General features: G+C 38.4%; 1 protein-coding gene across 3 annotated transcripts in view; it reads left to right on the top strand.

Annotated features, from left to right (window-relative positions):
* Nucleotides 1-15,092, top strand: part of DYNC2H1 (dynein cytoplasmic 2 heavy chain 1) — a 166,216-nt gene that overhangs the window by 73,020 nt on the left and 78,104 nt on the right. For all 3 annotated transcript variants that reach the window (XM_081197607.1, XM_081197608.1, XM_081197606.1), the window contains 8 exons: nucleotides 5,265-5,351; nucleotides 5,887-6,013; nucleotides 7,614-7,755; nucleotides 8,240-8,349; nucleotides 8,999-9,097; nucleotides 9,694-9,817; nucleotides 11,031-11,194; nucleotides 13,767-13,886. In XM_081197607.1, coding sequence (XP_081053733.1) covers nucleotides 5,265-5,351; nucleotides 5,887-6,013; nucleotides 7,614-7,755; nucleotides 8,240-8,349; nucleotides 8,999-9,097; nucleotides 9,694-9,817; nucleotides 11,031-11,194; nucleotides 13,767-13,886 — 973 coding nt within the window. The remainder of the gene's footprint in view (nucleotides 1-5,264; nucleotides 5,352-5,886; nucleotides 6,014-7,613; nucleotides 7,756-8,239; nucleotides 8,350-8,998; nucleotides 9,098-9,693; nucleotides 9,818-11,030; nucleotides 11,195-13,766; nucleotides 13,887-15,092) is intronic.

Below are 15,092 nucleotides of genomic sequence, written 5' to 3'. Positions count from 1 at the left end.
CAACGGGGAACAGCTCCCGTGGGAAACGACCTTGACATGAGTGGCTCACAAGAAGAGATAGTCACAAGAGCCAAGACCAAGCAACAACAACAACAACAGCTGCAGCAGCAACAGACAAAGAAAAGAGGCTCAATCTCAGGCGTAACTGCCGGATTTGCAGGAACAGCAGGACAAGAAAAAGGGACAGCTGTTTCTATGGAAGCTGTGACAGAAGCCCTGCTTAAAATAAACCAATCTCTGGAGTCTCTGACAAAACAGACTTCAGAAAATACACAAAAATTAACAGAAATATCAGTAAGACTAAACCAGAATACAGAATCTATAAATAAATTGGTAGAGGAAAACTCTACCACGCGTAAAATTGCCGAAGAAGCGAAAGCTATTGCTGGAGAGACACAAGAGAATTTAGAGCCGATTGCTAAGAAGGTTTATGAGCATGACGCAACTCTGGCCTTGTGGGAATTACAGAGAAAAGAGAGAAATTTGAAATTAAGACTGATCCCAGAGAATGAAAGAGACAACCTTGTGGAATACCTGACACGGGAGTTTGTTGACTGCTGGGATCTGGAGGAAGACGAATTTAAAATTACAACAGCTTTTAGACTGGGTAAAAAGCAGGACAGAAAGACCCCGAGAGACTGCCTGATTACATTTAGATCTAAGGAGGAAAGAGACAAAATATTAGGACTACATTTTGAAAAGGCCTTGCAAATTGGAAACTCAGTACAGATCTTCAAAGACATCCCAAAATATATTTTGGATTTAAGAAACTTCTACAAGGACTTAGCTCTTCTGTTAAAGAAAAACTCCATCCGCTTCAGGTGGGAATTCCCACAAGGGCTGTCTTTTGATTACAACGGAAAGAAGGTCAAAATAAAGACAACTCAAGACAAAGACAAATTTTTGGGAAGATACCAGGAGGACCTGCAGAAGGGGACTGTAAACCCAATTGCAGAACAAAGGAGAGTATTAGATATTTTGAATCTTTCGCTTGGACAAAAACCACCACCATCAGAAGAAGAGCAACAACTTGGAGCTGTTGGAGGAGTCTCAGAAAAATAACAAGATGGCGCTGCAATTCCTTAGCTGGAATTGTAATGGGCTCAATGGGCCTTTGAGGAGAAGACAAGTATTTCACATTTTGAACAGAGAACAACTGGATTTGATATGTCTACAAGAAACCCACATAACCAGAGCTCACAGGAGATTACTTACAAATAAAAGACTAGGACAAGAATTTATCTCATCAGATAAAGTAAAAAAAAAGAGGAGTTGTGATATATGTGAAAGAGAAATGGACTCCAAAAATGATGTTTAAAGATGAACAAGGGAGATATCTGGCAGTAGAGATACAAGTACAAGGAGAAAAACTTTTAGTTGTTGGAATCTATGCACCAAATGAAGGCAAATCTGACTTCTTTAAGAGACTTCATGAAACCCTGACGGACTATTTGGATTATAATATGATAATCATGGGAGACATGAATGGTGTGGTCTCCACTAACATGGACAAGGCACAAAGACTAACAGTTACTAAGGAAGGGAGACTTCCTAGGACCTTTTTTGAAATGACGGAAAACATGGACTTGATAGACATATGGAGAACAAGGAACCCTCTGGAGAGAGAGGGAACCTTTTTCTCCCAAGCAATGATGACCTGGACCAGAATCGACCAAATTTGGATTACTAGTGGTATGGCTCCATTGATTAAGAAGGTGGAAATCTGCCCAAAAACTTGCTCCGACCATAACGCCGTGAAGATGGAGATGAAACTTACAACAACTGGTCAATTTAGATGGAGAATGAATGACACCCTCTTTCGAGATAAGGAGATCCTTATGAAGGCCCAAAAAACTTTAAAAGACTATTTTGAAATAAATTTGAGGGCCGATGTGGAGAAAAGAGTGATCTGGGACGCAAGTAAAGCGGTGATGCGAGGTTTCTTGATTCAACAAAACTCAATAAAGAGGAAAAAACAAAATGAGAAAAAAGAAAAGATTTTGGAAAAGATAAAGGAAGGAGAGAAAAAATTAAGAACAAAACCAAAGTCCCAGGAGATTTTAAGAGAGATTAAGCTATATCAAACACAATATATGGAATTGATGAACCAAGAGATTGAATGGAAGATAAAGCGAATGAAACAAAAGACATTCGAATCAGCAAATAAATGTGGCAAACTTCTGGCATGGCAACTGAAGAAAAGGCAGAAATTAAATACAGTTACAAGCCTAGAAGTGGATGGGAAAAATATATCTAAACCCAATGAAATCAGAAATTGCTTTTTGAGTTATTTCAAAAAACTTTATACTCAAGGCCCGCGAAACGAAGAAGATATAGATAAATTCCTTGATAAATATGGATTACAAAAAATCTCTCATCAAAGTAAGATGGATCTGAACCAGAGAATAACAGAACAAGAGATAGAGGCTGCCATTCAGAATATGCAACTGGGCAAATCTCCAGGACCAGATGGACTGACTTCCAGATACTACAAATCGCTGAAGGAATGGTTGATTCAACCACTAAAAGAAGTTTGCAATGAGATCCTTGAGGGAAAAAAGGCACCTGAATCGTGGAAAGAAGCATATATTTCACTCATACCAAAGACAGAGACTGAAAAGACCCAATTGAAGAACTACTGCCCAATATCACTACTTAATGTGGATTACAAAATTTTTGCAGACATTCTGGCAAAAAGATTTAAAAAAGTGCTGATGGAGAAGATTCATAAGGACCAAGCAGGCTTTCTCCCAAAAAGACACCTAGCAGACAATGTAAGGAATATAATAGATATTTTGGAAAAGCTAGAGGTGAATATAAACACTAAAGCAGTATTGATTTTTGTGGACGCGGAGAAAGCATTTGACAATATTTCTTGGAGTTTTATGATAAAGAATCTTCATGGGATGGGGGTAGGCCAAGGTTTTGAGAATGGTATGGCGGCAATATACTCTGAACAAAAAGCTAAGTTGATTGTAAATAATGTAATAACTGAGGAACTTAAGATAGAAAAAGGAACACGACAGGGGTGCCCAATTTCCCCATTACTCTTCATTTCAGTTCTGGAGGTGTTGCTGAATATGATTAGAAATGACCAGCAGGTTAAGGGAGTGCAGGTCGGAGCTAAACAGTATAAGTTAAGAGCATTTGCAGATGACCTAGTATTGACTTTGCAAGAGCCAAACACTAGTACGAAAAGGGTCTTAGAAATAATCCAACTGTTTGGCCAGGTGGCTGGATTTAAGTTGAATAAACAAAAAACCAAAGTTCTAGGAAAAAACTTAACAGATATGGAAAAAGAGGAATTCCAAGAGGAGACAGGGTTGATGGTGGTCAAGAAGGCTAAATACCTAGGGGTTTATTTGACATCCAAAAATGTGAATTTGTACAAGGATAACTATGAAAAATGTTGGTCAGAGATTAAAAAAGATCTAGAAATATGGTCAAATTTGAAATTGTCAATGTTAGGCCGAATTGCAGTGATTAAAATGAATGTATTGCCTAGAATGTTATTTTTGTTCCAGACCTTGCAGATTCTGGATAAGATGGAATGTTTCAAGAGGTGGCAGAAAGATATTTCGAAATTTGTCTGGCAGGGCAAAAAGCCCAGAATCAAATTTAAAATATTGACAGATGCTAAAGAAAGAGGGGGTTTTGCCCTGCCGGACTTGAAATTGTACTATGAGGCAGCAGCATTTTGCTGGCTGAAAGAATGGATGCTCCTCGAAAACACAGACATCTTAGATCTGGAAGGCTTCAACAATGCTTTTGGTTGGCATGCATATCTATGGTATGATAAAATCAATAGTGCCTTTAAAAATCATATTGTTAGAAAAGCATTGTTCAATGTTTGGATAAGATATAAAGATCTGTTGGAAAACAAAACCCCTAGATGGGTGTCACCAGTGGAGGCCAAGGCAGTGAAGAAACTCAATATGGAGGTCGGATGGCCGAAGTATTGGGAAATTTTGGAACAGGATGGAGATAAGTTCAAATTACAAAGTCATGCGAAATTGAAACATAAGGTACAAAATTGGTTTCAATATCATCAAATAATGGAATTTTTCAAACAGGATAGGAAAATTGGCTTCCAGATGGAAAAATCAAAACTAGAAACTGAATTGTTAGAACCCAGTACTAAGAATTTATCTAGAATGTATAACTTGTTGCTGAAATGGAATACACAGGATGAAACAGTCAAATCAGCTATGATTAAGTGGGCACAGGATGTTGGTCATAACATTATGTCAGCTGACTGGGAATGGTTATGGAACACCGGTATCAAATTTACGGCATGTAATGCCTTAAAGGAAAATATTATGAAAATGGTATACAGGTGGTACATGACCCCAGTCAAGCTGGCAAAAATTTATCATTTGCCCGATAACAAATGTTGGAAATGTAAAGAGACTGAAGGTACCTTCTACCACCTTTGGTGGACATGCCCGAAGATTAAGGCTTTCTGGGAAATGATCTATAATGAAATGAAAAAGGTACTTAAATGTACCTTTCCTAAAAAACCAGAGGCCTTTCTCCTGGGCATTGTCGGCCAATTGGTGTCAAAGAGGGATAGAACTTTCTTTATGTACGCTACAACAGCAGCAAGAATACTTATCGCGAAGTATTGGAAGACACAAGATCTACCCACTCTGGAAGAATGGCAGATGAAAGTGATGGACTATATGACATTAGCCGAGATGACAGGCAGAATCCGCGATCAACGAATAGAGACGGTGGAAGAAGAATGGAGAAAATTTAAAAGCTATCTTAAGGACTACTATAAACTTAATGAATGTTAAAGAGTTGTGGTTTTCAGAAACAAAGGGATACAGTGATACAAGGTCAGAATATAGAGAGGACTACGATGACAGAGGCGGAGAGTAACAATAGGGAGTTGCTATAAAATTATGGACACTGGGATGCAGAAAGGGGGGGTATGGGGAAGTCCGAGAAAAGAGGTTTATGAAAATAGGTGATGAAACTATACATGTATGTTTGTTCTTTTAAGTGTTTGTTTGTTGTTTAAAACTTTGTAAAACCAATAAAAAATTTTATAAAAAAAAAAAAATGAGGGTTCCTTCTTTGCTTACGTTTTGTCTATGTGGCATATCCCATCTTCAGCCCAAGAGATTCCCACACAGCAGGGTTAAATCCATATGCTACAGATCCCAAACATTGGAAACATCCTTCTTTGAAAGCTGCCTACACTTGTGTTTGTGGGTTGATTGGTAAGGATCTCAATTATTATTCTTAATATATTTCAGTAATCTTAGGAAAACAGAAGACAGAAAAAAGAAGCTAGAAGATTTGGTTAATTCTGTTGGTGAAAGGGTTGCAGAATTAAGAGATAGGTATGTATTTTTCATCCAAACACTTTACAGTTTTAATTAACTGATTAGAACTTTTAATTATGTCCCATCTATTGGTACTTGTGTACAGAGTGGGACAAGAATACCTAAAAAATAATCTCACCAAATATATATCTCAAGCAAACAAAGCAATCTATAGAAGAGGGCCTCCTGCAGGCACAGTTCCATCAGGATTCCTCCAGAAGATGTAGCAATTAGGCATTGAGTGTAGTGGCATCTACTCTTTCAAATCTCTGCTGTTACATACCAGACAGGTCCTGTCTTTTATCTTTTCAGCACCAGTTGAAGACTTTTGTTTTCCAATAGGCCTTTTAAGTGGAAATTTCTCCACCTGCCGTATCTGTATTGGACTTAAATTATTATTATGTACAGTCTTGTTGATGTTTTTTCATTGTTAAATTGCCTTGAAATGTTTTACAAAAAGTGACCATTGCTATCCTTTTGAAATTAAAAAAAGGCCTTATGTTGAAACACATTCTTTTGTTCCTTAAGTCTTAACAGTTCATTTGCTCCACAGGTTCCAGGCCAGAACAAGTGAGGCAGCTAAGCTTGAAGCAGAAGTTGCTAAAGCACAAGAGACAGTGAAAGCTGCAGAAATATTGATCAAACAACTTGATAGGGAGCATAAAAGATGGAACTCACAGGTTGGTTGCTTAAGCTTCAATAAAAATATGCCTTTTCTTCTTCAAACTTAAGTCAGTGTTTTATTTTCAGAAAGCTTAAATATCTCTGTACAGTATTCTAGATTCAGGTAGATAGCCAAGTTGGTCTGATGCAGTCAAAATAAAAATAATAAAAAATGGTCCAGTAGCACCTTATAGACCAACTAAGTTTGTTCTGGTATAAGCTTTCGTGTGCATGCTTTTCGTGTGTATCTGAAGAAGTGTACATGCGCACGAAAGCTTATACAGAACAAACTTACTTGGTCTATAAGGTGCCACTGGACAATTTATTATTATTATTATTTTATTCTGTAAAGTATGACATTCTACAGTAGAGTAATTGTGTGGAATTATTTTACTGTTGCATATTCCTTGGCGTTCACCTCTTACTTTCAGTTTTAGTTCTTCTGATTTTGGTTTCTTAGCAATTAATTTGGGGTTCCTTACTGTTGAATAAGCATAGCTTCATTTCACACACCCATCTTCTAGTGAAGGCAATAGGTGCCTTCAATAGCAGGCAACATGAACAATGAATTTATTGTCTTCTGTTGTGACACTATAGGCTGTGGCCCATCTCTATGCTAGGTTTGATTGCCTTAAGTATTAAAAACTATTTAAAGGCCCTGAACTGACTTTGGGAGGCATACTTTTATTTTCCAGTTCACCTATTCCATAGAAAGGACCTCCACTTCATCTACAGTATCCAGTGGTACCACTTTGGGATGTTACTTCTTGGCCTTACCTCAGTTTTGGGGCTATTTTCAAAGGTTTTGGTAGCACAGTTCTCTCATTTTACAATTACTTGGAACTTGTCTAACACAAGATTCAGCTCACACAGTTATCTACTATGCTTTTCCCAATCCCCAGTGATGTTCTGTGCTCAGTAGAGATTCACTAGGTAAAGGTAAAGGGACCCCTGACCATTAGGTCCAGTTGTGAACGACTCTGGGGTTGCGGCGCTCATCTCGCTTTATTGGCTGAGGGAGCCGGCGTACAGCTTCCGGGTCATGTGGCCAGCATGACTAAGCCACTTCTGGCGAACCAGAGCAGCGCACGGAAATGCCATTTACCTTCCCGCCAGAGCGGTACCTATTTATCTACTTGCACTTTGACGTGCTTTCGAACTGCTAGGTTGGCAGGAGCAGGGACTGAGCAACGGGAGCTCACCCTGTCATGGGGATTTGAACCACCGACCTTCTGATCGGCAAGTCCTAGGCTCTGTGGTTTAACCAACAGCGCCACCCACGTCCCCTGAGATTCACTAGAGAACAAAAAAAATCCTATAAAAGCTTTAGCACATGATAGTGAAGAAAGTATGCCTAGCCTATACTTGCCTGCAGTATTTTCACAGGCATTTAAGCTGAAGTCGTTGCATGTGAAGATGGAGTGGACGAGATGTGTGATGGGTCCAGTATGTATTTCTACATGTTGTCTGTCTTGTCACCCGGAAAATTATTCAAGGCTGACGAAATTACTAGTGTGGCTATATTATTATTTAATAAGACTGCTCCACTCATGTAAAAAAAAAAAATCACTTAAGTACAGAAAGAACTACAGTATCATGTTGGAATTCTATTTTCAGGTTTCAGAGATAGCAGATGAATTGAGCACACTGCCAGTGAGAGCTCAACTGTCTGCTGCATTCATTACTTATCTTTCTGCTGCGCCTGAAGATCAAAGAAAAGCAAGTTTGGATTCATGGACAAAATCAGCTAATCTGGAAAGTAGGTCTTGCTATATCTTTGATAGGAAAATAAATAAAATATTAATCTGAATTATAAGGTATAATTGTGTGCTATTGAACATTGATTAGTCAGTAGTGTTGTTCTGGGAAGCCAGAGTTGTAACTCCTTTATTCAAACATAGTCATAGGGAACCTCTCTACATCAAGGGAAAGGGGGGGGGGCACTCCTGAAACCTCTTCAAGTAGAAGTTGAACAAAATAATATCAGCTACTCTCTGCTTAGAAACAGATAATCTGTTTTGACTTTGGTGTGTGAATTGTGCTTTACAATCCAATGAAAGCAAGTTTTGTGTTCTATATTATTTTATGTATGAGGCCCCTTAATGAAATAACACACACATATGGGGAGGTAACCACAATTTAATATGCCCTAGATGCTCATCCAAATGTTGAGAAGCCATACAAACATAAAAAATGCTCTAGCAAATTTAATGGAATTAAAAGAAGCGTCTTCTGTTTGTTAGAATTTGATCTTATGCGATTCCTGAGCACAGAGAGTGAGCAATTGATTTGGAAAAGTGAAGGGTTGCCCTCGGATGATCTGTCAATAGAAAATGCCCTTGTGATTTTACAGGTAAATTGTATTGCTTTTTTATTCTTTTGGAGGCACTGCCTGTGTAGCATGATAGTACTCTCATACTGAGATAAGTGTGTGCAGTGGGGAAGGCTACAACTTGACTGTCTAGGGGGTGCAAGTGAAGAATGAGGTTGTCTGTCACTTTTTCTCCTCAGTGCAGTCTTTTAGATAATTTTCTGCCTCTACTCAATGTTGTCTGTGGAGTGGACCCATGATCCCATGAATACTATATTAGATTATCTAGGAAATCTTGGGCTCCTTCGTGAGGAAGGGTGGGATATAAATTTAATAAATAATAAGTAAGTAAAACAGTGTCTCCCCAAGTGAACTATTAAGCATTTAAAATTTCTTTCCCTGCATTTGAAATCCTGGTAATAGTTGAATATCTAAGAAGGATACTGCAGTGTTAAACTGGGAATGCTTTACACATGTAATTTTATCTCCTATCTTTCCCTCCCCCTTCCTGTGATACCTTTTTTTCTTTATATACTATGATTGCTGTACCCAATGCAAACATTTTCAGCTTTTCATTACTTCCTTTTAGGATGATTAATGGGGTGTTTTCATACAAATTATATAGTTGTGTAGTTTCTTTCAAACATGATTGGAACACATTTCTCCCCCCTCCTTTTTTTTTTTTAAACAGAGTAAAGTTTGCCCATTTTTGATAGACCCATCTTCCAGAGCTACTGAATGGCTGAAAACGCATTTGAAAGAATCACGCTTGGAAGTCGTCAACCAACAGGTCCTATTTGAATCTTTCAGATGGTTCTTTAATATTGGAAAAGAGATCCCCTTATTCTCTTAAACCTTTTTTAAATTAGAAATTTTCCCTCCACTGATCCTGCAAAGATGAGCCTGCTTACGCAAATGCCTGATCTGAAAAGAATTGTCTACATCTGCAGTGTTTTATTCCCAATTTGAGGGTGGGAGCTGTAGCAACCCAATTTCACTTCTTCCTCATTGGGTTCAAAGGCATTTAAATGACAGAGGCATTCATATCGCTCCAAATGTCTTCTTCTGCTGTTTAGAGGGCCAGTGTTCACCTTCCCCTCCACCTTGTGGCTAATGTTGCATGTGACAGAGGTGCTGCTCAGTTGAAGTACTGTACCAGATTTTTCTGTTACTAGAGGAGGAGATGTGTAGCACAAGAGCCCATAGTTAGGCAATGCTTCCAAACCGGGACTGTATGTTTTAATACAGCCTTGATAAAAATTGTTTCACTGTATTTTGTTTCTGAAAAATGTCTTGATGATGCATTTATTTATTTTTCCTATCGTCGACTTAATATGTTAATATTGACGTAGATCGAACAATGGTGGTAAAATTTTATTTGCGCAGGATGCCAACTTCATTAACGCTCTTGAGCTGGCTGTGCGATTTGGGAAAACTCTCATTATACAGGAAATGGATGGAGTGGAACCTGTGCTTTATCCATTGCTCAGAAAGGACCTTGTTGCACAAGGTAAATTTCCAGCTTTAATTGTGGCAGGAATACAATACTCTCCCACCCTCCCGCCCACTTCTCAGTCAGATAAATGAACAAATCAGTTTAAAAGTAACTGTGCTGTTTGCATGGATTTTTTTTAACATGGATTTTTTTAAAAATCCAATATATTTTAAAAAATTATATCATCTCTAAAAATTCTCGCCCGGCTTCTAGTTCACCCAGGTCTGGACATGAAACAATAAACTCTGATGTTGTTTAACTGAGGAAATAGGAACAATTCAGCCATGCAGAATTCCCCTCTGTCTGCTTTGCAGATGGACACTTTTTCATGAGCTACAGAGTATGGGTTCTTTATTATTTTGCATTTGACCATCATGCATTGGTAATGTTTCACAGCTTGTTATAAAAATATGATTTATACTTTACAGTGAATTGGTGCATCCACAAATCCTATTTGGGATTCAACATTTTTACAACAAGCAGGTGAAATTTATGTGGTAAATAAGTAAAATCAGTGCACGTCCTTCACCTGAAACAATCTGCCGGCTGATAGATTATACTAAGGTTCACATTGACCTCTTCACAACTGGACATTTTTTCTTAATTGCACAATTATCCTTAAGTGACACTTCGTTACGACCATCTTTGGTCCACAGTTAGCACAGTAAGGACTCACCCTGGGTCTGATTCATTCCATGTTTGTTCAGTTGGTCAAATTAAGCAGAGTTTAAGATTATTATTATTTGCTATTTTTTGTTATAATTGGATTGACAATCAGTTCCAGGAATACTTACTTTCAAGAGAGGAAGCAGGATCTTCTTGTGTCAGTGTACACAAAGACTACTTGTGCTGTTTTGCATCTGGTTCAGGATATGGTGGGAGGTTACCAATAGCATATCACAGATGTACTCCATTATAAGACATATAGTGCCTTATACTATGGTGTCTATCAGTACACCATACTTTGGTTCGTATTGGGTAGATTAGTAATGGGAATTGGTTACAGATTGATTGTCCAGCCTACAGTGTTATACTAGGCAGCCACTAGATATACAGCAAGAAGTTGTTGATAGTCAATGGGTCATTTGCCCATTTTCTTGCATACTTTACTTTCTTGTGAATACAGTGGAGCTGATATTATGTTAATTATTATAACAATTATTAGATAATACTGAGCATGTAACACTTTTAAAAAAATTGTTCATCTTGGTATGTTTTCCTCCCACAGGTCCTCGATACGTTGTACAAATAGGTGACAAAATAATTGACTATAACGAAGAATTCCGCCTGTTTCTATCAACCCGAAACCCAAATCCTGACATTCCACCCGATGCAGCTTCCATTGTTACAGAGGTTAACTTTACAATAACACGGAGTGGCTTAAGAGGGCAGGTAGGCATTCATATCTCCAGGAATGATACTTTTCATTTTAACCTAAAGACACAGGGCTTTATACCACTGGTGGAAGATCCTGATTTCTTTCCCTTTTGTACAGTATTAATGCTTGTATCACAAAAACCTGTAAAGAAAAAATGGCCACACCTAAACTTTGGCCAACCACTGTTTGGTGACAAGGAGATGGGATGGGTGATGAAGAAAATGAGAAGGTTCTGAGAACATACAGGTGGTTCTGTAACCACAATGATAGTGTTTACGTTGATGAACATATTTTGAGCTAGTGCCAAAAACACATTGTGCTCTGATATAGGGAAGCATGTTAGTGGGTTTTTTCTCTACACAGTGGTACCTCTGGTTACGTACTTAATTCGTTCTGGAGGTCCGTTCTTAACCTGAAACTGTTCTTAACCTGAAGCACCACTTTAGCTAATGGGGCCTCCTGCTGCCACTGCGCCACTGGAGCACGATTTCTGTTCTCATCCTGAAGCAAAGTTCTTAACCTGAGGTACTATTTCTGGGTTAGCAGAGTCTGTAACCTGAAGCGTATGTAACCTGAAGTGTATGTAACCCGAGATACCACTGTATAAGCATGGCATTCTCTGCTTAGGGCCGAGCAGCTTGTGGCCCTCAGTTGTTAGGCTGTTTCTCCCTACATGATTGTAATAAAGAAGCCCCAGGCAGTGTTTGGATCAAAACACAATGAGTGGCTATTTTCCTTCAACATTCCTCATGGTGCGTTAATCCCTTTTAGCACTCTTGCAAAGCTCGCAATCTCCACAGAGGAAAAAATATTCTCACTTTAGTTAACATGTCCTTAAGTGGTTAGATTAGAAAGTTCTGTTATAATAGAAAATAACATGCAGCTTATATGAGGGTTACATTTTGGAGATTGTGCCTAAAGCCAAAATTATGAAGAGTAAAAACACATGGGGTTCAGTGGCAAGTAGGATTGCCAGGGCCATTTTCCCCAGAACCCTGTCTCCTTTCCACTCCCTTTTAATTGACTTTTTTCCATGCACTCAAAGCTGAATGTGCAAAAGTTTAATGTGTGCAACTTACTGTACTTAATACTGAAAAACGGGGGGTGAGAATCCATCTGAATCACTGGGCTGAGTTGGATTTTGTGGACTAGGCAGTTACACTTAAAGTCTTTACAGACAAATTATTTTTGTGGGTTCTGATTCACATAGAGTTCCCCTGCCTATAAAATGTCCTTTTTTCTTCTGCTAAAATGAGTGTTGCACCCCAGTCACATAGAAACCTGTTGGAACAACCACAGGGCTGTGTGCCAAGGCAATATAGTTGAAATATGTCTAATGTGTATAAGAAATCAAAATTATTTAAGGTCAGTTTAGAGTACACTAATGGTGGAGAAGCAGTAAATAGTGCTTGAATATTTTCTCATTCATTTTATTGTGCACTTGTTGGTGCTAACATTGTATATTAATTTGCTTATTTATGTGACTGATAAGCCAAGCAATGAATGAAAAACATTGTCTCGGGATAACATTTTTCATGTTAATGATAAACAAAATATATTAACAAACCAGACATCTCTTTGTGTTTGGTACATTTGTTTTACTGAATGTAGAAAACAACAGAGCTTCATTGGCTACCATTACATTCAATTCATTTTCACTGAAAACTTGAATAGTGTGCTTTAGATTTGGTAGTCCCCTGCAATACCCAAAAATCTGCCTCAGGGTTGGAGAGCTCTCTGTAGTAGTGTAGGATAGGCACAGTATCTGAGAAGGGCAAGGGAATCAATAGTATTGAGTGGGAGCAAGTTTGGGGGAGTAAAGTGCCTTTTTCCTGTGGTGTTGCAATGGACTCAAGTGGATTTGACTTCTCCTAATGCTCAAAAGTAGGAAGACACATAGAGTCCATTATAACATATAGAAACACCTTTCAGTTAATACAAACAGCGCCTTTTGGACCCAAACCAGTGTTGAAAAAGCAAATATATTGATTTTATCAGAAAATCAGAACAAAAGGATATTAACAGGCCGAACCACTGGGTCAAAACCAGCAAGATGAAATTCAAGAGAGATTAATGTAAAATCCTGTATTTTACTATAAATTATAATAAATGCACAAGTGAAGAAATGGGGGACCTGTATTGCTAGCAGTACATAAAGAATAGAATCGTAGTGAATCACAAGCTTAACATGAGCCATTTGTGCAGTTGGGCTGCTAAAAACAAAATGAAACACCAAATTCATTCTTAGGCTGGAAACCAATCCTATGTGAAACTGTTGAAAGAACTGGTATGTTTATCCTGTAGAAGCGAAAGACATAGCAGTTTTCAAGCAAATGAAGGCCTGTCACATGGAAAATAGAATAGACCTGTTCTCTGTTGCTCCAGAGAACAGGACTGGAACCAATGAATGAAAATTGTAGGGAGCAGATTTCAACTAAATAGCAAGAGAAACTTGGACAGGAGCTATAGTTGAATTCTGCTGTGATAACCTCCAGGATTCCTCTCATTTCTGTGATATAAACCATTGCTTGAAAATTCCGTCGTCCTGTGATATTCTCTTCTGACATCTCACTAATTGCCTGCCAGCTTCTAGCTTTGACTATTCAACATGAAAAACCAGATTTGGAAGAACAGAAGACAAAATTGTTACAGCAGGAAGAAGATAAGAAGATACAATTAGCAAAACTTGAAGAATCACTTTTGGAGGTAAAATGTAGATGGGCTGCATTTATTTAGGATTTTCTGTATGAAAGACAACAACAGACTTAGAAGATTGTTACTGCCAGAAATATGTTTAAATATCTGATGACTATAACTATTTTAGGCCAGCTTCCCATAGAATATGGATTGCTTGCTTGGGGGGAGTTGGGGAGAAAGAACAACAGACTTAACATTGGAAAGTTGCTTCTAAAGGCTGCACTGTGCTCTGGAACAATGCATAAGGAAAAGGGGATGTGGAATCAAGCTTGTATATGGAGCAGAAAGTGGCCTAGAGCCATCCACCTGCCAGTCGCTTGATGTTGCAATGATATCAGGTGACCTTTTTGCCTTATAAGCCCATTTCAAGGTACTGTTTTGTGCAGCTAATTGTCAGGTCTTCAGAAGCCCCTGGGCAAGACAGTATTTTCAGAGGGGCTTTTGAAGATATCAGGTATAGGGCAGGTGGGCATGGCTTGGCTGAAATGGTATTGTGGGCCAGATGGGGAGGCCTGATGGATCTAATTAGGACTGTGGGCCGAAGGTTCCTTATGCCTGCTTAGAACGAGAGAGTGCTAAATTTGAATGTTTTTCTTTGGGAAAGTATGGAAAACACTTTCAGATCAGCAGTTTTTTTCTCCCTTCAGAAAATTATTCTGCATTGGTACCTTGGTTTTCAAACGTGATCCGTTCCGGAAGACCGTTCGACTTCCAAAATGTTCAAAAACCAAAAACTCAATACGGAAGTCTCAAAACGCAATATGGAAAACTCAAACAGGAAGCTGCCTCGGAAGTTCGACTTCCGAGGTGCGTTCGAAAGCGGAAGCATTTACTTCCTGGTTTATAGTGTTCGAATTTCAAAACGTTTGTCAACAGAGATGTTTGAAACCCGAGGTACCACTGTATAACTGATACAGTTGCAAACACATTATATGCTGTGTAAGATTGAAAGTGTAGAGGTCCTTTTTCATCTTTTTATGTAGAGTTTCTCAGGCATGCCTCATTACCTGTGGATTAATAACACAATCCATATCTGTGCATGATGACTTCTTAAAAATTACCTAGCTGATCATTAGTGAAGCATTTCATTGACTATGTCAATAACTCATTTAAAATCACAGCAGATTTTTGTATATTCTTGGAATATGTCAATAAATCATTGAAATTTTACTCATCGAACCCTATCAGTTCAAGCCCCTATCAGGGCTTGTTCAA

The sequence above is a fragment of the Podarcis bocagei genome (assembly GCF_964188305.1).
Source record: "Podarcis bocagei genome assembly, chromosome: 6".
In the NCBI taxonomy this organism is placed as follows: domain Eukaryota; kingdom Metazoa; phylum Chordata; class Lepidosauria; order Squamata; family Lacertidae; genus Podarcis; species Podarcis bocagei.
Note: the sequence above shows the minus strand (reverse complement) of the source record. Positions and strands in the feature narration are given on the sequence as shown.